Source organism: Callithrix jacchus, chromosome 4, assembly GCF_049354715.1.
Source record: "Callithrix jacchus isolate 240 chromosome 4, calJac240_pri, whole genome shotgun sequence".
Lineage (NCBI taxonomy): Eukaryota > Metazoa > Chordata > Mammalia > Primates > Cebidae > Callithrix > Callithrix jacchus.
In genome coordinates, this window is record NC_133505.1 from 55,376,675 (window position 1) to 55,403,575 (window position 26,901).

Genomic DNA, 26,901 nt, shown 5'->3' on the forward strand with positions numbered 1-26,901 from the left:
TCTCATATCCCACAATTCCTAAGATAGTATGAGTCGTATAACTCAGCATATGGTAAGTATCCAGTAAGTATATGCCGAATAGATAAATCAAATGAAGCACGATAGACCAACATGATCCTTTTCCATTGAAAATGTATGTAGGTATCTAGAACTGGGATTTGGTCCCACACCAAGTTCAGATTACAATTTCTATCTTTCTTGATTAGGATAATTTATAGCCCTCATGCTTCATCCATCAAGGTCCAGCTCAGATGCTTTTTTTTTTTCAAGAAGATCTTAATAGATCTTAGCCAAATCAATGTGTATGTAACTACCCAGTTGGATTATATTCTTTATCAAATCAGAGACCAAGATCTGATTTGACCCATTTACCTTGACAACACCTATAATAATGCTTTACACATAATAGATATTTTAATAAATTTGGTGTGAGACAAGAGGATAGATAGAAGTTAATTAGACAAAACATAAATAAGTATTACCCTAAGTTTTTTTTTCAGTTCTCCCATTGGTGAGAGGATTTGGACCTGGTTGTTTGAAGATGTCATCATTGGCTATAACCTCATTAGCTGCATCACCAGAAGTTTTTAATGTAACTCATGGAATTTTAGGAGTCTATCTTACAACAAATCAAGTGTGGAGGTACCACTTATTTATATTGACAAAAGGAAAGGAACTTTTCCTCGGTTACACAGCGGTAACCTCTATTGTAGGTAAGAGAGGCAGGTGGTTGCTTCTTCAGAAGTACAAATTACTTCCAGGTAGTGAGGAAAATCTCACACCTGTAAAAGCATCAAGCCCAGCTATTTTTATTTATTTATTTATTTTTGAAACGGAGTTTTGCTTGTTACCCAGGCTGGAGTGCAATGGCGCGATCTCGGCTCACCACAACCTCCGCCTCCTGGGTTCAGACAACTCTCCTGCCTCAGCCTCCTGAGTAGCTGGGATTACAGGCATGTGCCACCATGCCCAGCTAATTTTTTGTATTTTTAGTTGAGACGGGGTTTCACCATATTGACCAGGATGGTCTTGATCTCTTGACCTCGTGATCCACCCACCTCAGCCTGCCAAAGTTCTGGGATTACAGGCATGAGCCACCGCGCTTGGCCCGCCCAGCTATTTTTTAAAAGAAATTGATAAACCTTATTTTTTGTATTGCTCCTTTTTCTGAAAGGGTTGCAGCTATTTTCTTGATATTAAAATTACTCAAAGGAGAACAATAAGACAGGATAATACCGTTGCCTCCTGGAGGTATTGAACACATGGTACTGAGAAGTCAAGGTTAAGGTATCCTGCTGGTCTGAGAGAAGAACACATACTTAGTTGTCTTAATATCTGACAACTAAGTATGGCATTTCATGCAGCTCTGTAGTTGCATCTCCTTTGGAAATACACAAATAAAAGTAGTTTTGGAACAACACAAAGCAACCCCAAACCCATTTTCCTAAGTGCTGAGAAATATAAGTCAGACAGATCTCCCCACCAAGAGCTCAGAGTGGAAGCTTTAAGGATCACCTTAGCCAGCTTGAGCAGACTATTTATTGCGGCAGAGATACAATCGTTTCTCTTCTCCTCCCACTGGGAGCCTACACATTTGTAAGTGATAATCCCGCCAACAGGACTGCCAGGGCTGTTGGGAACGTTCGAGAACTGGCATAGCTTCTGGATGACTTTCCCGGGCTCTCCAACACCTATTATGGGATCTTGGCAAGTGATGTTTTCCCCTGTGTTGGAAACATTAAATAAAAGGGATCATTGCAAGCAAGAGACAAGATAGTAGAAACACAGTCAGGCCTAGGTAGAACTGTGATGTTTGAATTCCTCTTTTTCTTTACTTTCAGTGATCTTTTCAGAGCTACCCAATGTCTTAATTTTGTCCCTGATTTTCCAAAGCCCCTCACTATTTTCCACATGAACCTGACTTCTGTAATCTGAACTTGCTTTTCCTAACAGTTTTATACCTTAATCTGGAGATTCTCAACTGTGTCATATTAGAATCAGCTGGGGAACTTTTGAAACCACCAGTGTCCAGGATAAGCGTATGGGAATCTTCAGGGCTGGGATTTAGGCATCAGCAGGTTTTTAAGCCTCCCTGGTGATTCCAATGTGCTTTCAAGGTTGAGAATCACTGCCATAATCCAAAGACGTAATCGGTAGTAGCAATTCTGGGTACCCATGACCTGAATATTCTAATCAATACGTTTAAGCATTTGTTCCTTCTGGTTTCCCTTAAAGGTGATTATATGTCACCTTTCCTCATAACCAGACAAGGGTGGGAAAATGACACTTGCTGTGGAATCTCTCATGTCCAGTGGACCCTGACTCTGATGTGACCCCTCCATCACCAACATTTTTTTTAACATTAATTAAGATCTCAACCACTATATACAAATCTTAAATAAGTAATGTTCTACTGGTAAAAAGAAGTGAAACCATATTTGGTATAACGAAAGAGAAGAACAAAGATATGTGAATAAAATGTGTTGGCTAAGATGAGTGAGGGGGACAAGAAAAGGTGACCTTTGCTGCACCCCTGAGGGGTTGTCCTTGTGCGTGGCAAGGTCAGAAGACAGTGACTCTAAATTGTTTCCTGTTTTGGTGCCCAGGGGCTAGTTGCCAACATGTGAGAATGACTACAAGTTATTCAGTAAACTAAAACCAAAGTGGTGATAAAGCCATGGATCCTTTGTCTATCACAAGTCCTGTTGCTGAGAAGATTTAGGAGGATGAGGTGTTGCTTATGATAGAAGCCCAGGGTCATCATTTATCTCTTGCCTTAACATAAAATCCTCCCTTAAGATGACCTTCTATTAGGATGATCTATCCCTCTCCGCTGCTGAGGGCAGCGCCTCAGCATGGGCTAGCATAGCAATGATTCCATAATTATGACCTTTCGCCTCAAAGACACTACGCAATGGAAAATTGACTCAGTGATGACAACAAATGGGAAAGGCAGTGGTCTATGCTTGAGATCAACTGTTTCCATGGAGCCCTGTCTCAGAAAAACAGTGCAATGTGGACACTCTTCCTTTGCCGGAACCTCAAAGGATCTCAACCATGCCCAGACACTGTTGACTCCTGTCTGCCTGGTGAACTCCTTAGCCCCCAGACTCAGCTGAGGTCTCATTTCACCTGCAAGGCTTTTCTGATCACATTTTCCCCACCTGCTTTCAGCAGAGCTAAGCCACCCACAACATTTCTATTGAGCTCTTGCCGCGTTACATGTAATAACATTTTTTATCACTATATTTCTCCCCTAGGCTTGAGACCAGAGGACATGGCTTATTTCTTTTCTTTTAAGTACCCCATGGTGAGCCCAGGGCTTGCCGCAGTGAGGAGATTTAAAACATGTTTCTTGAATGGGGATGAATGAGGGAGTGAATGAATAAATAAGTCCCTGCTCCTGACCATGATATCTTAAAGTAATTTAAAATGCTCTTACCAGGTACCAGATTCAGCTTCATAGATGGGCTCCAGACTGAATTATTAACAGCATTGGTAAAGTGACAAAACACATCGACAGTTTTTGAACACCAGGAAACTGAGTTTGCATTGAAATTGTGTTTGTAGCACACTTGTTTTTCTTTAACTTCTTTTGCTAAAGATAGAATTATTGAAAGAATTAAGTCACAACATAAGTCTCTAACACACAAATTGTGTTAAGATGACCTAATATGAAAAACCTGTCTAAGCTCTCCCCAGGATAGTGTCACATTCATTTTTAATAGGTTTTTGCCTCTGGCTCTTAGAAGTATGTAAGCCCACATTTGCTTGTATGATAGCCAAAACTTCTCCTGCCATTACCATATTGGTTTATAGACACCTCGTTATAAGTTTGTCTTCTCTACTAGATCATAAGGTCCTGGAGAGAAAGTACCTTGTCATTTATTTTTCCATCTCCTGATGCTCAGCTCAATATTTGGCACATAGAAAGCACTGAATGTATGCGTGTTACACAGAATATTGAAATGTTGCATATGTCAAAATCCAGGTTGATTATATCCCTCCACATTTGCAGTCTTCTTTAAAAACTATAGTGTTTACTGAGTCCCCACTTTTCTGAACTTCCACTGTTTTTTCAGTCTGTATTCTTCCTTTCAGATATTTTATATTATATGCATCACCTTTTGTGGCATGGACCCTTCTAGATATTAAAATATGTACCCCACTTCTTTTCTACATTTCTTTACATCCTTCTCATATCCTGTAATTCCTAACATAGTACAAGTCATATAATTCAGCACACAGTAAGTATCCAGTAAGTATACACTGGTATTCAGTAAGTATATTGTCTCCCTTTCATTGCCTACTATGGTGTCTTACATTGAGTAAGTCCTCCAGAATAGTTATTGAAAGAACAAATGAGCTTGTAAATCCCTCATGAAGGTGTCTGTGTTTTGATATTTTGGATTGTGAGCTCATGTTGGTTGACCTTAATCTCTGGGAATCTCTAGGGAGCTGGATTACGGTACCATCTACTTTGATTTTTTTTTTTCTTTTTTGGCTAGTTGACATAGCGTGCTGCCAATGGACAACTTTAACTTAGGTTGGAGCTCCTGAACCCCACACAGGAAATATAAATTCAAAGACCAAACCTGGGTGATGGCAGGACAATTATAATTCTCGGGGGAAACCTTTTGTCCACTCAGAGATGAGGCCAAGGCCTCAACTCTGGCAGATGAAGTTTTTTTTTTTTTTTTGAGATGGAGTTTCGCTCTTGTTACCCAGGCTGGAGTGCAATGGCGCGATCTCGGCTCACCGCAACCTCCGCCTCCTGGGTTCAGGAAATTCTCCTGCCTCAGCCTCCCGAGTATCTGGGATTACAGGCACGCACCACCATGCCCAGCTAATTTTTTGTATTTTTAGTAGAGATGGGGTTTCACCATGTTGACCAGGATGGTCTTGATCTCTTGACCTCGTGATCCACCCGCCTCGGCCTCCCAAAGTGCTGGGATTACAGGCTTGCGCCACCGCGCCCGGCCCAATTATGCATTTAAAAGGATTTTTGTGGCACTTTTGTGGCATGCAACTTTATAGCATGGAAGAAAGGACTGTCAGAATATCTAATCTGTCATATTCCTTAGAAGGTATGTCAATACTTTCTTCAACTTTTCCCAATTAAAAACAAACAAAAAAAGGGACTCACTCCCAAGATTTTGCAAACTCCCAAGATTTTGTCACAAACCAATAAACCATCAGCCACATAGCAAAATAGAAGGTAACATAGACTCATGGGATTCTATTCTGTTCATTCTATCTCTGATACAGTCCTATGTCTCTTGATCCCTATTTTAAGAGTAAATTTTTAGACTCCACATATGTGAAATAATATACCCTAACAATTCAGCAGTGAGCATCTTACCAGCAGGAAGGGACAAAGAACCTATTTGGAAAGTAACTTTGTAGTCTCCGTCCTCCTCAATGCAGCATTTGATGTGATGGGAACCACTGCATGAAACAGTAGCTTCCAAAGGATCAACCATGATGTTCAGCTCCAGAGGCAGCGGGTGAACAATGACATCTTTGTTTGCAATACTGTATGAATTCTTATATCTAAATACGCAGTGATAGGTTCCTGAGTAGAAGACAGCAAAATGAGATGGAATGAAATAATTGCCCTTCAAAGGCATTTTCTGGGAAGGTTAAGGAGAGGTTTAATTTTCCCTCTCAAGCTTTAGTAAAGGAATACCACACCTTCCGGGACACTAAAGGAAAAAATACTTGATTGACTCCTCTCCTGGTTCTCCATGTATTAGAAGGACTAAGCTATGACCACATAAATACTTACTTTCAAATAAAATTAAGTGGCTTACTCAAGGCCAAACAGCCTGTTAGTGGCAAAATTGGATTTTAAACCAGAATTTCAATATCTACTCCAAGGCTTTTCTACCAACCCAAGGAATAAATGGGAAATTTGGCTTGCGCAGGGGTGGGGAGGTTTTTTGAAGATAATTGTTAACCTGATGGAACACTATGGTGTTATGATGCCCTGTCTCCTATCTCTAAGTGAGCAGGCCCCTGCTCATCCTGGCCCCAGAGAACAAGTCGGTATTTGGGCAGCTGCCATGGAGACATACGGCAAGATTACAACAGCACCTACAGTTAAGTAAGACCCTTCAATTTTCTTTACATTGCTTCCCTTTGCCCCAGCTCTGGAAAAGTCAGAAGCAGCAGCTGACCAGAAGGCAAATGAGTAGAACGAGGGGAGAAGGGAAACTCCTTTTAGTTCCTGTTGGGGGGAAGAGGGAATCTAAATTGAATATAAAACAACAGTGTAGTAAATTTAGATGATAATATGTTTTTTCAGCAACTGATATGGGACTGTTTAACAGATTAATGTGACTGGAAAAGCTAAAATTCTTTCAAGGTTATTGACCTTGAAAGGAAAGAGTAGGAAAGAGTAATTGGACAGAGCAGGATTGAGGTCAGCCTGTAAGAAAAAAACCTTCCGTTTCCTAAACATATACTACCAAGTACAGCCCAAATATTAACTAGATATTTCTACAATGTTTCCTAGGCCCTAGTTAAATATATAAAGATGACATGGGACTCATGGAATCTAGACTTACTAACTTCATACTTAATGAAAGGCTTCAGAGTGGAGTGGCTAAGAGTTGGCTGCTGGAGCCAGTCAATCTACGTGTGAATCCTGGCTCTGCCATTTGCCAGATGTGTAAACCGTGGGTAATTTACTTTACTGAGTCTCAGTTTCCTCATTTGTAAAATGGGGCTAATAATAACAGTATCCTCTAGGCTTATTGTTTTACATCAATTAATACATTTAAATACTTTGCATAGTGTCTATCACATAGTTAAGTGCTCAATAAGTACAAGCTATTATTGTAGCAGTCTGTCTACTAAGTAAGTTCTCTTTGCTTTCAGAGATTTACATTTCCTCACACCACAAACAATGGATAGAGGTAAACAGGAAACTAAAAGCTGTTTCTTTCTTTGGAACCAGGCTTATAAAATCTTTACCTAGCTGTTCTAAAGCACAGTTGGGTTAAATACTCCCAAGTGTCTAGTGAAAGTACTTTTCAAAACAATCCTCATAACTTAATGGCAAGAGCACAGGGTCTGGAATTAGAGACACGAGTTCCATTCCTGGCTCTATAACTTAAGTTTTTTTTTTTTTTTTTTGAGACAGAGTTTTGTTTTGTCGCCAGGCACCAGGCTGCAACCTGCACCTTGCGGGTTCAAGCAATTCTTGCTGCCTCAGCCTCCCGAGTAGCTGGTACTACAGGCGCTCACCACCACACCCGGCTAAGTTTTGTATTTTTAGTAGAGACGGGGTTTCACCATGTTGGCCAAGGTAGTCTCAACCTCTTGATCTTGTGATCCGCCCGCCTCGGCCTCCCAAAGTGCTGGGATTACAGGCGTGAGCCACCGTGTCCGGCCACAACTTAAGTTGTTTAAGCACAGTTACTTCATCTGTAAATATGGAAATAACGGCCTCTTCCCTCAAAGGACTGTTGCATTAAGGGGGAGGACATATTGAATTTAAAGTGGCTGGCATAGGCATGTCTCAGAGCAGACCCTACACGGATGGTAACTATTATTGCATGTTTTCAAGGACCCAGGGAGTACAGTACGGTGTCCGGCCCTTCACTCACCATTCCACTCCCTGGTCGAGGTCTTGACTGCCAGTACTGATTCTGCTCCGTTGGGATACCTCCTCGTGGTATAAAACCTTTGGTGTACTTTAATTCCAGCAGAAGTGTTCCAATAAACCTCATCATAGTTACTCACATCACTGATGCATTTTATAGAAAAGTTTTGTCCCTCAGAAACAGAAATTGGGTCCGGGGTTATTGTTAGATTGGCTGAAAAAAGCAAACAAAACAGACAAAAGAAAACTGACAACAAGTCCAATGTGTAGTATCTCTGGGGACATTGACACATGAGTGAAACTTCAGAGAGGGGCAGGGGAAAAAAAAAAAAAACCCGAAGCATCCTGACTCTATTCGCGTCAAGGTAGGATTGGTACCTTGCTGCTCCCAGGCTTTACTCGTTTCTAGGCTGTTCCTGGTGGTGCTCTGCACTGTACTCATTTCCATCTCATGCCTTAGGACCTCGGGCACTTCACTTTTCTGGCTGGAATTATCTCCTGATGATCAGCAGGGTAAAAGGTTGCAAACTTAGGAGTGTCAACTTATCCCAAGCTCCCCTCCAACCTCCTCTGTAATACCTCAAGGGAGAACAAATGGCTGGGTTCCTCTAACAATCTCATTCTCTACTCTGTTAAAATACTTTTTAATAATACCACATTGTGAATTATTTTCTCTCTTTTCATATCTCTTCTCCATAAAAATGTGAGCCCTCAGGGGCAAATATGTGACCTCTGTGTCTTTGCATCCCCAGCACTCAGCACTGTGTCTAGTACACAGTCAGTGCTTCATAAGTGAAAGAGTGAATTCTGGAACTACATTTTAAGTACAAGAGTCATAGCATGTATTGCCCAAATATAGAGTGATTCAAAAGTAATGGCAAAAAACACAGTTACTTTTGCACTAACCTAATAATTATACCTGTGCTGTCTCAGGTAAACTGGGATGTATGGGCACGTTAATTATAATTATAACTCTAAAACTACAGTAATTGAATTATTTATATGTAATTAATTACACTATATATTTATTCCTCTATTAAGCTTCTCACAGATTCATGAAAAATTAATCAAAAATATTAATAAGACTATTACAAATTTAAAAGTTTATATGAGCCTCCCACTATTTTCATCTAACTTTCTACTTCTCTTTGAGTATATTTTTACATGGCTGATAGTTCAAAACACCATTACTTTAGTCTTGTGAATAAGTGAATAGCTTCATTTTGTGAGCCCACTGATGCTGGCCTACTTTCCCAGTCAGTGTAAAATCTTATTCTTTTTTTTTTTTTTTTTTGCCTTTCTTGAGACAGGATTGCTTTCTGTCACCCCGGCTGGCACAATCATAGCTCACTGCAGCCTCAACCTTCTGGGCTTAATTTATCCTTCTGCTTCAGCCTCCCAAGAAGCTAGGACTTCAGGGACAAACCACCACACCTGACTAACTTTATTTTTATTTTTCTTGGTGGAGACAGGGCTTTGCCATGTTGCTCTGGCTGGTCTCAAACTCCTAGGCTCAAGCCATCTGCCCACCTTGGTCTCCCAAAGTGCTGAGATTACAGGCATGAGCTACCATGCCTGGCCTAAAAATCATATTCTAAATCATAATCCAATGATATCAGAGCTTTTCATAGTTACCATTTAGAAGCTGGGATTCAAATGTTCAGATACAGCTCAAAGCCACTTTAGCAAGGAGTAGTATGTCCCTGTATTACCCTCCCCAGCTGTAGGCATCTTGAGATGGCTCTCTGAGGCTTAGCTATTTCTGTCAGTAAAAAGAAAAAGGCTCATGGAACTATGAATTTGGTCCTCTTAATTCTCTGATGAGATTTCAAACTACCTGACCGATGATTTTCAGCAAAGGCTAACATGTCCCTAAAACAGGTCCCAATTTTGCAGATAGGGGTAAGGTTATGTTAAGTAATTGGAGAAAGATTACGTTTATCTGAAAGCAATATTTCCCTAGAAGAGCTCATGGGCACTTTGAGCAATTTGCAGTTTTCTATAGTGAGAACAATTTTGATTATGTGAACATAACACAACTCTTGGTGTTAAAACTGGGAATGCAAAACTGTTTGCCCTGTAGATACATGATTATTATATATATAGCTATGTATTATATATTATAGCTATGTATTATATATTATAGATATATATTAGATTACACCCACATAAACATAATCTTGATCTTTGTAAAATTGCTAAGTCACAATAGCAGAAAACGTGAACAACAGTTAACAAGTTTTGCTTATATCAGTTCTTTCTCTAAACTTGTTAAGAAAGGGCCTAATAATCTAAATTGCTCATTTTTGTAAGACAGGTGAAAAAACAAGTTTGAATGTCCTTCTTTTATGCATGGGGTGAAATCATAATGCTTTATGATATAAGGAGAAATGACACTTTTAAGAAGCCTAACTAAACAATTAACTGAGAGACTAAAACATCACTCATTCCAACCATAAAATAACCACAAAGAATCAGAGTATTAAGGCTTTCTGCAGCACTGTCTCTGGAATAGGTGAAATGGGAGAGGAGGGGTGAGGGAGAGTGTTGAGGGGTGGTGGGGGGGAGTGAGCCAGGCTGTTGGAATTCAAGAATGGGAGAATGAGGTAATGGGGGAAAAGAGGAAAATTAGGGACACTATCCTCATTACACATTATTCAATGATAATAGGACTAACCTGAGTATGAAACCCTACTTCTCTCTCCACCTCCTGCCTTACCCACAGAATGCCCCGGGTTCCTTCCTGGCAGCCACTGTGCCCCACCACGACCATTCCCAGTTTTAAAAAGACTCCCTCTGAATTTAAATGGCAGAGAGGGAAATCCATTTCTATCTCCATTGTGCGCTTTGCCCTCACCACACATTATTTTGCTCATAGTTCATTTGCAGTACTTATTTAAGGTGCAACCTATTTATGGCTAAAAATTCTAGGGAGGGTCCTTACCCGCAGAGGTAAATGTCACTTTTGTGTCTGCACTGCCTCTGGCTCCATAGCCACTGATGAACTCACAGGTGTAGACGACTGTTGTTCCAGATGACCCGCTTGGGCATTGGGTTCTATCAACCCTGAAGACGTATTTGCTGCAGAGAGAATCTATGTGTATCTCAGCGGATCCTGTAATGAGAAGCAAATGGTTGCCATCCTAGCTGTCTCTTTTGTTTAGCAGCAAAGTGGCCACATCATTTTTTAATAAAAGGAGTTACTATTTAAACAGATTTCTTCTCTGAATGGAGAGGGGGGGTGTGTGGTGATTAGATCTGCAGACCCTGTACCCAGGTTGCCTAGCTTTGGATCCCAAACTCCACCACTTACTTGTTGAGACAGTCACTTAACCATTATGTGCTTCAGTTCTCCCTATGTAAATTGGGGATTAGTGATAGCAGTTACTTCCCAGGACCACTATAAGGTTAAATGAGGAAATAAACATAAACTCTCAGAAAAGTACCCGACTAGGGCCTGCCCCAACAAATACTGTTAGTGATGGTTATTGAAATACAGGTCTTGTTCAGAGAACAATAACTACTTCTGTTGGGCTGAGATTCAGAGAAAGAGTGGAGAAAGGGCTCCAAAGAGATGGCAAACTCAGAAACCACAAGCAGGACCTCCAAATTGGCATCATTAACATCATGTTTCCTACAACACCCCTGGGGCTGTGCAAAGAGGGGCCCTTCACGGGAGATACTGAAAGCAGGTAATAAGCTGGTACCTTGCTTTCTGGAGAGCAGGTATGCAATTATAATTTTGTTTTTCAAAGTTAGATGACATCCCAGACCTTCCTCTATAAAATGGTGGTGATGGTACCTACTTTGCAAGACTTTGGGTGGGGAGTGAGGAAAAACCAAGGTGATAAATGTAAACATTGAAAACAGAGTTGAGGCCTGGTGAGATGGTTCTTGCCTGTAATCCCAGCACTTTGGGAGGCCAAGGTGGGCGGAGGTCAGGGGTTCAAAACCAGCCTGGCAAACATGGTTGAAACTGTCTCTATTAAATATACAAAAATTAGCTGGGCGAATCACCTGAGGTCAGGAGTTTGAGACCAGCCTGACCAACATGGAGAAACCCCATCTCTACTAAAATTATAAAATTAGCTGAGCATGATGGCACATGTCTGTAATCCTAGCTACTCAGAAGGCTGAGGTAGGAGAATCGCTTGAACCCAGGAGGTGGAGGTTGCCATGAGCCAAGATGGCACTACTGCACTCCAGCCTGAGTGACAAAAGTGAGACTCCGTCTGAAAAAAAAAAAAAAAAACAAGAGAGTTGAATATATTGAATCTGCCACAACAACTATTTTGTGATCATGGTGATCCCCTTGAAGAATACTTCTTCACTTTTTTCCCATGTGGGAGGAAATCTTCATTGAATTTTAGTCTCTTAAAGTTAGAAATTCTTCCATTGCTGATTATTTCCTTTCTGTCTCATCCTTTCCCAAAGTGCTTTGACTATGCAACCATTGCTGAGAGGAGGTCATTTATTCAGTTCCAAATGCTTTGGGTAAATTATTTTGCTTTTTTGCATTCTACAGATCTGGAAAAATGGTTGTTAGTTGAACTTGTGGAATTTGGAAAAGAGAGCTGCAGAGAGGAAGCAGCAAGGGCAGGAGAAAGAAGGGCAGGATGCCAGGGCAGAGGCTAAATTCATCAGAGATGCCACGGAGCAGGTTCCCAGGTGGCCAGCCCTGAGACAGGAAATCCATTGTTCTGCAGTCATTTGTCCCGCTCTAAGCATCTGTGCCACAGATTTCCTGGTTCCTTTGCCAGAAGGCAAGTTTTTCACCTTTAGGGTTTGAAATCTTCTAAGCCAGTACCACAGGAATTGTGTAAGTCTTCCTTTCATCTTGCAGTTTCCTCAGGATTTCTACACCTCGTCTTCCTTAGAAATCAGGAAATTCACTCCATGTATCATGTATCAATATTTTCAACAGTTACCACTTACCTTCTTCTGAGTACTTTGAAGTCTAATACAAATGCTTGCAGATGAAACATGCTTTGCAAAATACATGTGCTTAGGAAAATTAGCCTATATATTGATGGGGTTTCTTTTGTTTGTTTTGTTTGAGACAGAGTCTCACGCTGTCACCCAAGCTGGAGTGCAGTGGCACAATCTCTGCTCACCACAACCTTGGCCTCTCGGGTTTAAATGATTCTTCTGCTTCAGCCTCCTGAGTAACTGGGACGACACCACCACACCTTGCTAATTTTTTGTATTTTTAGTAGAGATGGGGTTTCACCGTGTTGGCCATGCTGGTCTCAAACTCCCACCCTCAGGTGATCCACCTGACTTGGCCTCCCAAAGTGCTGGGATTACAAGCGTGAGCCTCTGCTCTTTTTCTGGTAACTTAAAAAAAAATTTAATATAGTTCCATAGCTAAAGCTTTGTAAAAGGAAGGGTCACCACACTAACGTATTTCATGTGTAAAGTCACATTTTACTTTAAAGACTTTTTCTTTATAGATCAGCATATTATACTGTTGTTTCTTAAGAGAAGAGTTGGATCTTGCTCTACGCTGTTTCTAGGTAGAACACTGTCCTAACTTTGCCTGACTAGCTCATTCCAGTGCTGGTCCACCAGGCATGTGTCATATAGTTTGGCCAAGACAAATACTGATTTTGCGAAACACAACCTTTGATGAGTCCTTTCTCCTTCCTTCCTTCCTTCCTTCCTTCCTTCCTTCCTTCCTTCCTTCCTTGCTTCCTTCCTTCCTTTTTTGTTTTTCTTCTTCTTTCTTTCTTTTCACAGTTTGATGACCTTGGATAAGCCATATAATCTAAACCTCAATTTCCTTATTTGCAAATCAGAAGTAAAATGCTTCTAATTTGTGGTCAAGCAATTAAAAAGCAGTAACATATTTTTAAAGGGTTATAAACTGTTAAACAAAACAGAGACAGTGTTTTAATTTATTACTATTATTATTATTCATCGATATAAACTGGAGGATAGGGAACTTTAGGTAAGATTTCTGATTGAAAACAAAAGCTAACAGGATGAGACTTGATATGAAATGACTGGGAGACAAACAGGTGTACAGAGAGAGGCGGCGGATAAAGCTGGAAACACAGAGAAAGAAAATATTGAGGTATGCATAAATACAAAGACAGAGAAGTAAGAAGGACCAGACACCAGGAGAAGAGACACAGAAATGAGAAGCTCCAAGTCAGACTTCAATGACAAGTGACCTCATCCTTAGCTCTTTGCTGAAGATGGAAAGAAAGGTGAGCACAAGTTTTCTTGCCTTTTTTTTTTTAATCCAAAATGCCATGGACCTAAGTCATCAGGATCCTTCTCTCTTGGGTCTCCTGCTGCTGGGATCTCATCTACAACCAAAGCATGACACTTGTGTGCATATATTTTTGGAGTCTTACTCTAGAGTGGCTAAGCTGGAGCTGGCATTAAACCTAATGACTTTTCACAGTTCAAAGTCCAGAAAATAGCAGCCATCTGACATTTCCCCTTCCACACACCATATCTCCCATTTTTACTTGGCCAAGAAGTGAAAATCTATTTGAAAAAGGGCTTATTTAACATTCTCACCTGAAATATTTATATTTCCTTCCTGCTTCCATTCTGTTTTTATCCAATCAATCTTACTGTCACTGCAGCAAGACACAGATACAGGACTGTTGTCACATATCACTTTCATTTCTTCATTTGCCAAAATTTGGATAGGTATAACATCTATTTTCTTCTTGGACTCATATTCAAAAATGTCTAATATCAGTTTGCAAATATATTCACCTGCATACAATACAGAAAATCATGTATTATTACAACATATGTGTATTTTCATAGAGGAATGGTACCCTCATGTCATGGATCATGACAGTACTTCATGAAGCATCATGTTCAAAAGCATCTGAGGCTTGATCTAAAAATGCCTAAAAAACCATTCAGGAATTCAGGAAGTGCAGATATTTCTGATGCCACAAAGTAGGGTATAGAAATGTTCTGAGGAAATGGTAGAAATCTCAGGGACTTTGCTAATAAGGAAAAAAATATAACAATAGAAGAAGTAGGAAAGAAAAATGGAAAAGACTTGAAGAATTAGAAGCAGATGGATAATATTGCCACAGTATTTAACCATGTGGTAAAATCAAAATCAACAACTATGTGATAAAACCCATATGTCTACAGCTCACCTCCTCATGCAAAGAAAAGGAGATGGTCCCATCTAATAGGGGTTATTGCATTCCAGAATGTGTCAGGTTCACCACTAGTCTTAGTGAAGAATTAAGCCCTATGCTTCTGTAGTTGCTTGGGGTGGGCAAGAGGACAAGGGAAAGCAGAAGGTAGGGATAGTAGCAGACAACCAGAAAATTTGGTGAGGGCAGGCAGAATGATGAATATGTTCACTTTCTTAATTGTGGTAATGACTTCACAGGCGTACATGTGTCAAGACTTTTTAAATATGTACAGTTTATTATGTATCAATTCTGTCCTCAACAAAGCTATTTAAAATTTTTTTAAAAATCAATTGAAAATTAAAAATAAAGTAATATTATATATCAAAACAAAATGATGAAAATATATGTACTATAATAGAGCAAATAATGAAAATAATTAATTTTAGAATTAATTAACAATTAATACCATGGTGATATGGTTTGGCTCTATGTCTCCACCCAAATCTCGTGTCAAATTGTAATCTCCATGTATCCATGGAGGGCCCTGGTGGTAGGTGACTGGCTCATGGGGGCAGTTCCCCCATGCTGTTCTTAAGATAGTGAGTGAGTTCTCATGAGATCTGATGGTTTAAAATCAGATGTTTGACAATTAGCAGTTCCTCACTGACTCTCTCCCTCTCCTGCCATGTAAGACATGCCTTGCTTCCCCTTCTCCTTCTGCCACGATTGTAAGTTTCCTAAGGCCTTCTTAGCCATGCAGAACTGTGAGTCAATTAAACCTTTTTTCTCAGTAAATTACCCAGCCTCAGGTAGTTCTTGATGGCAGTGTCAAAACGAACTTACACATATGTGATTAATTTTCAGTTTTGAAAGGTTGAACCAGGAGACTTCTCTTTAAAGAGAAAAACAATATTTACATGTCTACATAAGACGCTATTACATATTTGCTTCTTGACAAGCTCTTCATTTCATTCCTCACAGCAGTTATTGAATGGAGACCTACCTGCATCACCCAGAGTGATATTGTGGATGGTGAGCTTGGATATCGAGGTCATGTTGAATATGGCAGTGTAAATTGAGAATCTGCTGCTGTTCTGAATTTCCAACTCCTGTTCTTTATGGCGCCAAGACACATTGGAGGACAAAATGTCATTTTCACACACCAGACTGACTGTGTCCCCTTCAAAGATGATTTCTGGTGTGACAGATAACTTAATTTCATCTGGAAACCCAAGGAAAAGGTACTAAGATCCCAAAGTAAATAAATGTCATTGATCCTACTCACCAGACACAACCACCACAAGGCTCTCAGAGGTCTTGACAACATCTGTGGTGCTGAACAGGCTGGGGCAATGTGTCTCCTAACTCCATCCCCATGCAGCTGGTGTCAGCCCTGAGGAGGTGCAGCCTGCTGTATACCAGGGACAGGGTGTCCAGATTGGGGTCTTTGACCTATGGCTCCTTAATAGCAGTAATGGAGATTTTAAAGCTATTCTCAATACTTCAAAAAGTGTGATAGAAAATTGCACATTTGCTTAGGAAAAAAACACACAAACTAACTTGAATATCAAGTTTCTCTGCTACTGACTGGAATAATATCAACGACTTCTTATCAATAACTGATATCTCATGCTTATTAAAAGCTCTGCCCTAAGTCTTGAATGATTTAGAAATGTAAAAACAAATTAATTAACTGTAATCAAGTCATCTTGAAAAATAATAATTCCCTAATACTATTGGACCTCTTGAAGATTCAGAGCTTTACGGACAGGAAGTTTGGATCTGAGTCCTGGTTTCATCCCACCTGTGAGTGTCTGACCCTGGGGAACTTGCTTAGCCTGGCTGAGCCTTAGTGCCCTTGTCTGGAAAATAGGAGCAGTGAAAGAGAGCTACATTGGGAGGTGACTTGGAGAAACCGTAACTATTATTCTTGTTTTGGCAGTAAAAATCCATGAGATTGCTCCCTTGACATTTCACAGATAAAAGTGAAAACACAGCCAGGCATGATGGCTCATGCTTGTAATCCCAACATTTTGGGAGACTAAGGTGGAAGGATCTCTTGAGGCCAGGAGTATGAGACCAGCCTGGGCAACATAGTGAGATACCATCTGTACAAAAAATAAAAATAATAAATAATAAATGTTAGCCGAGTATGGGGTATGCATCTGTGATCCCAGCTACTCCAGAGGCTGAGGCAGGAGGATTGCTTGAGTAAGGAAGGTAGAGGCTGCAGAGAGCCATGATTGCACTACTGTACTCCAGCCTGGATGACAGAGGGCTACACTGAGGCTTACTGCTCTAAAACAGTGGCCCTCTATTTCCTATTGGTGCATTTTGTGGATATTTAAATCTCTACTCTGTATTAGCTTTACTTTTTTGGATGTTTTGGATCTGTTAATTTAGAAAATCCACAAACCTAGATGGCTCTGTGACCCCCTTGTAAAATCCCTGTGCCCCTCTTCCACACACCCCAGATACAGTGGCATTAGTCAGATTAGGAGGCACTGACATAAGAGGAGATGGTACAGAACCCCCTGTGCCAGGTACTGGAGTGTCTAGCTTCACAGAGGACATTGCAACATAAGCTAGATTTCCTAGGTCTAAGCATAACCATAAATACCATAACCATATCTAAACAGTTTCACTTACTGCCATTAAATGCTTGAAAGGAGTTGTCGTCCATTCTGTAGGTCTGATTGAGGCTCTGCACAACTCGCTCATTGGCTTTATGAATTAAGTCAAGTGATGGTGCTGTAGTCTGGAGTTCGTACGTCACAATCACACTTCCAGACCTGGACAGAGACCACCCAGTTCAGTAAAACAATAGCTGACCTGGAAAAGTCTAGATATTTATGGCTTATTTGCTTAGGAAAACAAAATAGCAAGAACTGCCTGTTTCAGCATGCAAATCTATGGTCCTGACTGGCCAGTAGGATATTCTGGTAGAAAGACATTATGACATGGCATTATTTTATGTTTATATTTCTGAACTATATGGACTACAAACTTTTATCCCTTATCTTTGCTTGCAAAAAATTATTTGCATGTGTATGGAATGAACACAAGTCTTTTTCTCTCTTCCTTTTAAACAGGTACATCTGCAAGGGGTGAACCACTCTTTTCACCTCTACCAAACTGGTCCTGCTGAGCATTCCATGTGAATAATGCCTCTCTAGGGGGTTTTCCTCCTTCACTACCATATGGATCCCAGCCATCAAGTAGAAATGACCAAATTACAATAGTCTTACTTGAACCCTGTCACGGTCACTCCCTTGAAGCCTGGTAACGTTTCATAACCCTTCCGGAACTGAAAAATAAAGCAAGGTGAGTGTCATACATCAAAGTCTAGAGAGAGGTAGGTCAAAAGATTTGAAGTAGAGTAAAAACCACATATTCTCAATAACACTGGGTAAAATTATCTTCTGTCTATTTTGTTAATTTTGTGGGCATTAGATCTCTGAAGAAGTAATTCCTAACTATCTATGTCAGCCTGGGTCCTCCAAGAAGTAGACCCCTACTAGCAAACTAGATGAAACGTGCAAAAAATTTACTAAGGGAAATGCCTCGGAAAGAAAATATGGACGGAGCAAGGAAGACAGAGAGAGCCACCAGACCCCCAAATGAAAGAGAGAGGGAAGGGAGGTTGGATAAAAGCATCCTAGCCTGAGCCTGGAAAGGTTCACTAAAGCCTTCCAAGGAGTCCCAGTGTCTGCCAGACACAGATGTGTTGTGCCCCTTCATTGGTAGGGAACAGCAATGATGGTCATGGATTTCAGAGGCAGCAGCTGCAGCCCTTGCTCCATGACAGGACCTGCAGTTGGAGGTCTGTGGGAGGCATCCTCATGGCTGCCATACTGCAGCATTGATTGGTGTGCCAGATACCTGGGTGGTTGCTATGTAACTCTCTCTTTCTTTCAAAACACAAAATTTAGTATAGTATGTGTGTGAGGAAGATTATCCTGCTGTGCAGAAATATTATATGCCAGAAATGTAAATCGAATATCCCAGAGCTCTTCTGAAGCAGCACTCAGGGGAAATAACAATATTTGGGTGACACACTGGGATGAGCAGGAGGTTGCTGACAGCCTAAAGCAGGGCTTGGCTGCCAGGAAAGTTAATGGAATTCATTTTCTCAGCCCACCTATAATAATCTGTGCCACATTGTTGGGAAGCGCTGTTCGAAACAGGTTAACTCCAGCAAAGTGTTTAGGTTTAGATGAATCAACTCAGTGTAAAGCACTGAAGACAGTGGCTGGCAAGAAGTTAACACTGGTAAAATAGTCTTTATTTTTATGCAAATAAATTTATACCTGTCGTAGTTGTGAATGTCTAGTGACCTCTGGTGTAGAGTGGTTTGAAACCCTCTGCCCAGCCATGGGTTGGTCTGCCCAAAAGTTGTTAGAGGTTTCAGTCATGTGGTATGTGAAGAATAGAAATGCATTAACTGGTACTTGTAGGCTAGGTTCTTGGGGCTCTGAATAAGTTTTAGTGAATTGACCCCACCAAATCTTACCTGAACCAGGTCCACCCTGAGAAAAATTTCTACTTATAGGTAAAGGTGATGCCTCACTGTCCCCTAAACTTGATTTGATTTGAGCATGTATTAATTCGCCATCTCAGATGCAAAAGAATAACAAATCCCCATCAGTAAATTCTGACAGATCCAAGCAACTGTTCACTATGAATGCAATAGATTCAGTTCAGACCAAAGTTTGTTGGCTAAGAGGCTCTTGGGGCCAAAACCTACCGCTGTTTCCAAGTCAGTCTTGTAGGACCTATAGAGGGCAGAGGAAGTATTCATGAGGTCTTCTTGAAAGCCTACATTTAGTTTGACTCTCATGTTCAGGGTAATGTCTGTTGAAAAACATAGGGCAATATTTAAAAATATCATGTTAGTGTTTGAGTATACACAAAGCAGAAATATTTGTATGCTGTTTTTATATGTTTGTTTGTCTGAGATGGAGTCTCCCTCTGTCTCCCAGGCTGAGGTGTTCGGCATGATCTCAGCTTGCTGCAACCTCCGCTTCCCAAGTTCAAGCAATTATCCTGGCTCAGCCTTCTGAGCAGCTGGGACTACAGGCATGCACCACAGTCTGGCTAATTTTTGCATTTTAGTAGAGACAGGGTTGCTCCATGTTGGCCAGGCTGCTCTCAAACTCCTTACCTCAGGTGATCCACCCACATCAGCCTTCCAAAGTGCTGGGATTACAGGCATGAGCCACTGTGCCTGGCTATACACTGATGTTCAATAGCCACTCAAAGAGCATTTAATGAGCAGTTACTTACCTTCCTGAAGCTGGCAAAAAGGTCCTTTGGAAGGGAGTTCTTTAAGGCAACTGCACTGGTGCCCTGGGAGGAAGACATCATGCTCTTGACAAGTGAGATTGTGAAGACACCTTTCCCGAGGCCACCCATAGCCTGGCTCACAGGAGCACCAGGTTTCACTTGCAGCAAGTCTGCAGACTATCATTAACCAGAACAGCAAGGAGAGAGAAGGTGGAAAAGGTGGTCACCATATTTGCATTTATAGCTTGCAGGTATTCATTCTTCAAGAAAATCCTAATCTGACTTTATATTACCTTTCTGAGAAGTTCAATAGCACTGCATGAAATTGATGTTTGCATGTATGCATCACCTTGCTATTAGCCATGACAATCTGAAAGATGACTGCTGTGGTGGTTGAATGATGAATGGCTAGGTCATCTTTTAGATCGTCATGCCTAATAGTTAATAGCCACCAGATGTCTAGGATGATAAGTATAAGGTATCCAACTTCCAAGATGGTCTTGGAATACACCACTTGGAATACACCACATTCTTTTCTATTACCTTCTTATATTGTACTAAGATTAGTCTTTGCAATCAACAGAACATGGCAGAAATGATGGTATAGCACTTCTAAGATTAGGTTATTGAAAACACTATAGCTTTCCTATTGGTTGCTCTCTCTCTTTCTCTCTCTCCCTTCACTCTGGGGGAATTGACTGCTGTGGCATGAGGACACATCATGGGGAGGTCCACATGGCAAGGAACTGAGGTTTGCAGCGAATAGCTAGTGAGAAACTGGAGCCTGTCAACAACCACATGAGTGAGCTTAGAAATAACTTCTTCAGTCCAGGCACAGTGGCTCACTCCTGTAATCCCAGCACTTCGGAGGCCCAGGTAGGTGGATCACCTGAGCCCAGGAGTTTTAGACCAGCCTAGGAAACATAGCAAAACCCCATCTCTACATAAAAAAAATACAAAATTATTCGCTGGTAATGGTGTGTGTACCTATTGTGCCAGCAACTCAAGAGGCTGAGGTGGGAGGCTTGCTTGAGCCTGGGAGGTAGAGGTTGCAGTGAGTTGAGATTGCAACCACTACCTCCAGCCTGGGCAACAAAGTGAGACTTGTCTCAAAAAAAGAAAAAAAAAAGAAATGGATTTCTGGCCCCAGTTGAGCTTTCATACACCAACAGCAATAATTGACAGATTACTTACAACCTTATGAGAGACCTTGAGCCAGAACCACCCAGCTAAGCTGCTCTAAGATTTCTGACCCTCAAAAACTCTGAAACAGTCTGTCTTCTAATAAGAGAACTAAACTTTTATTTCCATTACCATAAAACCCCCACTTAGGACACAAAGACAAAAAGAAAAAAGTGTCCTTTTACATCACACACTTGTGGAGGAAAACAAGAGATCTTGTCTTGATGGAAACCCCAGCGAGAAAGAATAAACATTCTCAAATTTAGGTGAGAGCCTTTGGACTGGGGCTTGTTCATCTCTGTGCCTATGTATTGTATAAAAGGAAGGGTCAACCTTGGCCTGGCAATGAGTGACTTTCATAGCTTTAGTGCATTTTCATCTCCCAGAAGTGAGCAACAAGGACCAATGCTTTCTTTCTATACGTTAAATGCAGCAGGATGTATGTAAGGCATATCACTATTTGTAGACTATTGTAGATACAGTTTATAGGGTAAATAAGTTTTTATATATATGGAAGTTTATTTTTATATTACTGTTAGTACCAATACTCATCAGTACTTCCACCTTCTACATCTTAATTCTTAACAAATATAAATACAATGATTTAAAAAACTCTCAGATAATAAATGCAACTTTATGATGCTAGGTTTTCGACTTTGTTATGCATCAATAGATAACAAATATAGAGTGCAAGTAAATTTGTGCTTTCTGCATATCAAGTCAGATGTGAACAGCCTACATGAACTCTGCTCTCATTGGAGCTCTGAAATAAGAGTGTTTTAAATCAATTTCCAAAGCTGGACCACAGTCACATCTTTGAGAGCTGTTTCTTCTGCAGGTGGGTGCCCAGGCGAGGTCCCACAGAGTGACTACCCAAAGGAAGTCATCAAATAGTTGTTTCTGAAATACGAGGGACAACACGGTCCAGTTAATTCCTTGGACACTAATGCAGCCCGTGTCCCAGAAGCGGGTGGCACTTGGGCAGGAGAATTAGGAACAGAAGAAACTGGAACTGCTAACAAAGAAGCTAAGTGTCCTCTGGAGGCAATATGAGGATAGCCAACAGGACCCCACTTGTTGAAATCTCTCTCTTACTGACATGAAATTCCAGCGCTAAAGCAATTTTGTTGTTGTCTTCTGTTTTGTGGGGGAGGATTATGGGAGGAGTAGTTGAAGAACTTTTGAGTCCCACATAAAATGCAAACATGCCATAGAAGAATGGAAAAAGTTATCACCTTCAGACCACCTGCCATGTCTCAGGTATTGATCGGTGCTTTACGTACATTGTCCGATTTTAAATATCCTCAGTTTTTTATTTGTCATTACTGACAAAGGATCATAAGGTAAACTGTTGGAAGAATGAGGCCAGGGAAGTATGGAAATAGGAAGATGGTGAAAGTTTGGATGGTTAGACATTAGTGCCATGGTCAGTAGGCCTAACCTTCATTGTCCACTGATCCCATTCACTTCCTCTTTGAGGACAATTTCCCTTAGCTGTTCCCTGCAGGTCCTGAGGTCCATGAGCCTCAGGCTCTCTCTGCCATGTTGAAGCATCCACTTTTGTCAAATCTGTTTCATAGTTCGCAATCAGAAAGGATTCACCCTATGTGTGAATGACCAGTCTTTCTGGAAGGATAAATTAAACTTTCCAAGGTCAAATGCACTCTAATTGAAAAGCTTGTTAACCCAAGTTTTTCAGATGGTTAAACAGTGATGCCTCTTGAAGTTATCCCACCTCTAGCAGAAAAATATCAGAGAGAGTTTGTTAATATGTTTATACTGAATGTATGTAAGATAAACTCACAACTAAAGCTCAAGTGTCTATAATTACAAATTGTTCAACAAAAAACTATTGTTTATACTTGTTGGTCTGTTGTGTTTATTGGATTCACTTACTAGCACCTACAAAGACACCAAAAGGTTTCCATTAAAAAATTGGGAAGCAAAATTGACTAAAAATCTATCCAATAATTTATTCTAAAGGTAACAGATCTGTGTTGGGTGGGAACATAGAACAGTGTTTCCTATGTATGTTCCAAAGTATCCTAGTTTTGTGAGATGTTCTATGGATAAAGAGTGGGAAAAACAGCAGAAGCTCATTGCTCCTGAAAGACTTATAATACACATTGGTGACTGAGAATCACCCTCAGTTAGTGGAAAACCACTAATACAAGGAAATTAGTGCTAATGGTAGAATTCAGTGGGAAATAGCATCCAAAAGGAGTGATAAGGGAGCTATGACTTCAAGTAGCATATATTAAGAATCAAAAATTAAAATGCATGTACTGACACTGGGATGAACTATTTGAAATATGCAAATTCAAGAAGAATTTCAAAAACAAGATTTTTTTTCTTGTCCTCATTTTAGAATAATAAAACCCAACATCTATTTTTCTTAACCTCATTGTAGAATAATAAAACCCAACATCTTTCCAATTTAAAAAGCAATACCCTTTTATCAGACAAGTGGAAGCCCCATCTCACAGCATCTACTGTAAACCAAATCTTGGGTGATGGTCTCTGGAGACATAGGGAAGCTAGCATGACCTGGGAAAAGAGTTATCAACCAGAAAATTCAATCTATGGCCTGAGAGGTTCTACTTAATGCCTTACTTCTGATGCAGGCATATACTTGTTTCCTATTTCCTGACCTATAATGACAAAGAGAAGGGCATTTGGTGCTTACTAATATTCAAGATATTAATAATATATATTCAAGATATTAGTAAGTACCAAATGCCCTTCTCTTTGGCATTATAGGTTCTATGTCAATGGAATATATTCCATTGACATAGCAAGGGAAGAGGATCCAGGGAAGAGGACCCAGTAGTTTATCTGCCCAAGGGAAGAGGACCCAGCAGTTTATTACAAAGGACCTGGCCATATCTTGGGACTACTTTATGACAAGCATTATGCAAACTACCAAGCAAACCCTTGGTCACCCCTTAACATAATCAACCTCGGGCTGCAGAGTTTACTCACAGGGGCTTCATTCAGGAAGGCTGTGAAGTCATAGACTCAGACATCAGTCCTGGTGAGTCATTTCACTTGCCTACTGAGTAAAAGATTGCTCTGATAGTCAGGAGCTCAGTCTTTCTCATGACATTCAATCATTTATTCTGAAACAATGGGTCTCTCACTCACCTGTTGTCACATTTATGCTCACAATGTTGGTAATTTGGTCAGTGTAATTCTCTAGGATTGGAAAACTGAGGCTGTTCAAGTAGGCTTTGACAGAATCCAGGGAGGATGCATTTTCAAAACTGATCTCAATATCAATAGTGTATTCTTCAGCTGCAGAACTTTTTGTGGCAGCTACAATGAAAGCACATGAAGGCTGTGAGAACTTACCATGGGAGATGGAGCGAGATCATGATGGATATTTCAGCAGTTAAAGGTAATGACAGGTACATGCGAATGGTTGGTTCATCAACCCTTAGGAATTTCTAACAAAACCTTTCAGAGAAAAAGAAGAGTTTATCTACTCACCACCTTGGTGTCCAAGGCCAAGGACTGCTGTGTGAATTATGGACTGTAATGAGGCAAGAGTGGAAGCAGAGAGAATAGCAGGGAGGGTCTGGAAATGGTTCAGGGAAAATACGTCACAGTTAGGACTCATAGGAGTGAGTGAGTCAGTGTTTCCAGCAACTTTCAGTCAATAGATGCATATTCTAAGAGCTGAACCATGCATGACTTGAAGACATCTAGGAAAAGTCACACAGTTAATTCCCTTTGCCTTTAGCCTATGGAAGGAGCATATATTCTTAGTTCTTCCTCTGTATCTCCTGTGTTAAGAAACAATAGGTACTCCATAGAAGTTTGGCAAATTGGAAAGTAAAACGAAGAGATTTTCAGCTCTTCGTTGTTTTTCCAAATTGTCTCCAGGTGATTAACTGGCTGGCATTCAAGGTGTATCTGTTCCCCAACACTCACCTACATGAGGCAGGCTAGATTATATATATATTAATATTAGTAGTCTATAGAGACTACTATATATAGGCTATGTATATACTATATAGACTACTATATAGAGTCTATAGACTACTCTGTATAGACTATATATACTACTTACATACTATATATACTAATATACTATATATAGACTAGACCATATATGGCATACTATATATATATAGACTACCATATAGTAGTCTATAGAGACTACTCTTTATATAGACTATATATAGAAGTAAACTACTATATATAGACTATATATACTATGTAAATACTGTACTATATATACTATACATATACTAGTATACTATATATACTATATATAGTCTATATGTACTATACTATCTGTATAGTCCAGTCTATATATATATAATATATATATTGAATATATATATTATAGAGACAAAATATATAGACTTTATATATATTATTATATATACTACATATACTATATATGTACTACATATTCTACTATACCACATACTATATATAGTAGTCTATATACAGTATGCTATATATGTAACCTAGATATACATAGATGTATATGTAAAAATATAGTCTAGACCATATATATATAATACTATATCCTACATATATAGTAGTCTCTATGTATAGTATGCTATATATGTTTTCTAGCCTGCCTGACATAGGTGTGTGTTGGGGAACAGATCCACCTTGGCTATAGTAGTCTATATAGACTACTATATATATATAAACTATATGGTCTAGTTCAAATATGTATAGTCTAGTCTAAATATACATAGTCTATACAAACATTACATACTATTTATACACACTAAATATATATGTGTGTGAGACACACATACATATGCATACACCACACACACATACACACATATATATACACACACACACTTTGGGAATTGTTCCTTCATAGTTTTCTATATCACATCATGTCTGGGCCATTAGTTTTAAGCTTCCCAAGAGCAGGAACTGTTTCTTTCATGTTTCTTTCACTTCTTTTAGCCTTACTTACTCCATCTGCCATAGAGCTCACCACATTATACATTATAAATATGTCACCAATCAATTCTTGTTAAACCTGAAATTCTCTGAGTCAAGTCACAAATTCACCTCTCTGTCACTGACAGAATCTTTGACCAAATCTTGGCTAGAACATATAACTGAAGTCATGGACACAGTTAATACTTATAAAGAAACTTCAAAGAATAAAAATGTTTTACACAGACACATTGAGAATGTTTTTCTTTTTTTGAGACAGGGTCTCTCTGTCGCCCAGGCTGTGGTGTAGTGGCACGATCTTGGCTCACCTTGACCTCCACCTCCTGGGCCCAAGTGATCCTCCAGCCTCAGCCTCCTGAGGAGCTGGGTCCACAGACTCATGTCATCATGCCTAGCTAATTCCTGTGTGTTTTGTACCGATGGAATTTCACCATGTTGCCTACTCTTGTTTGGAACTCCTGGGCTCAAGTGAACTGCCTGCCTCAGCCTCCCGAAGTGCTGAGATTACAGTCGTGAGCTGCTGTGCCTGGCCATTGAGAATATTTTATCTAGTCAGTTAAATAAGAAAAAAATGAGTGAATACTTATAAAATGATTACTTTAAAATGTACATTCTTTCTGAAAAGATAAAGTATACTACACCATAAAGTTAAAAATCTGTGTTAAAAGGGCATAAAATTTTCCCACAATATTGCAAGATTTATATATTCCAAGAACTCTTGGTGTGAAATACTAAAATAGAGTAAGTTTATCCTGGGAAATTCTA

The 26,901-nt window shown here is 40.0% G+C and overlaps 1 protein-coding gene across 21 annotated transcripts in view; it reads right to left on the reverse strand.

Moving 5' to 3' along the window:
• The window catches only part of ADGRF5 (adhesion G protein-coupled receptor F5), a 99,003-nt gene that overhangs the window by 10,136 nt on the left and 61,966 nt on the right, over window positions 1-26,901 (reverse strand). For 9 of the 21 annotated variants that reach the window (XR_013534254.1, XR_013534251.1, XR_013534253.1 and 6 more), the window contains 13 exons: window positions 24,343-24,513; window positions 20,017-20,193; window positions 19,478-19,584; window positions 17,979-18,037; window positions 17,380-17,522; window positions 15,734-15,952; window positions 14,141-14,344; window positions 10,554-10,724; window positions 7,988-8,107; window positions 7,614-7,823; window positions 5,363-5,575; window positions 3,443-3,598; window positions 1,516-1,724 (listed from right to left, as the gene is read on the reverse strand). Coding sequence is in view for 16 of the 21 variants with exons in the window: in XM_008994538.4 (XP_008992786.3) it covers window positions 1,516-1,724; window positions 3,443-3,598; window positions 5,363-5,575; window positions 7,614-7,823; window positions 7,988-8,107; window positions 10,554-10,724; window positions 14,141-14,344; window positions 15,734-15,952; window positions 17,380-17,522; window positions 17,979-18,037; window positions 19,478-19,584; window positions 20,017-20,193; window positions 24,343-24,513 (2,159 nt within the window). In the remaining 5 variants the exon portion in view is untranslated. The remainder of the gene's footprint in view (window positions 1-1,515; window positions 1,725-3,442; window positions 3,599-5,362; window positions 5,576-7,613; window positions 7,824-7,987; window positions 8,108-10,553; window positions 10,725-14,140; window positions 14,345-15,733; window positions 15,953-17,379; window positions 17,523-17,978; window positions 18,038-19,477; window positions 19,585-20,016; window positions 20,194-24,342; window positions 24,514-26,901) is intronic. The other 12 variants (XR_013534255.1, XM_008994542.4, XM_078369347.1 and 9 more) reach the window with 3 other exon arrangements.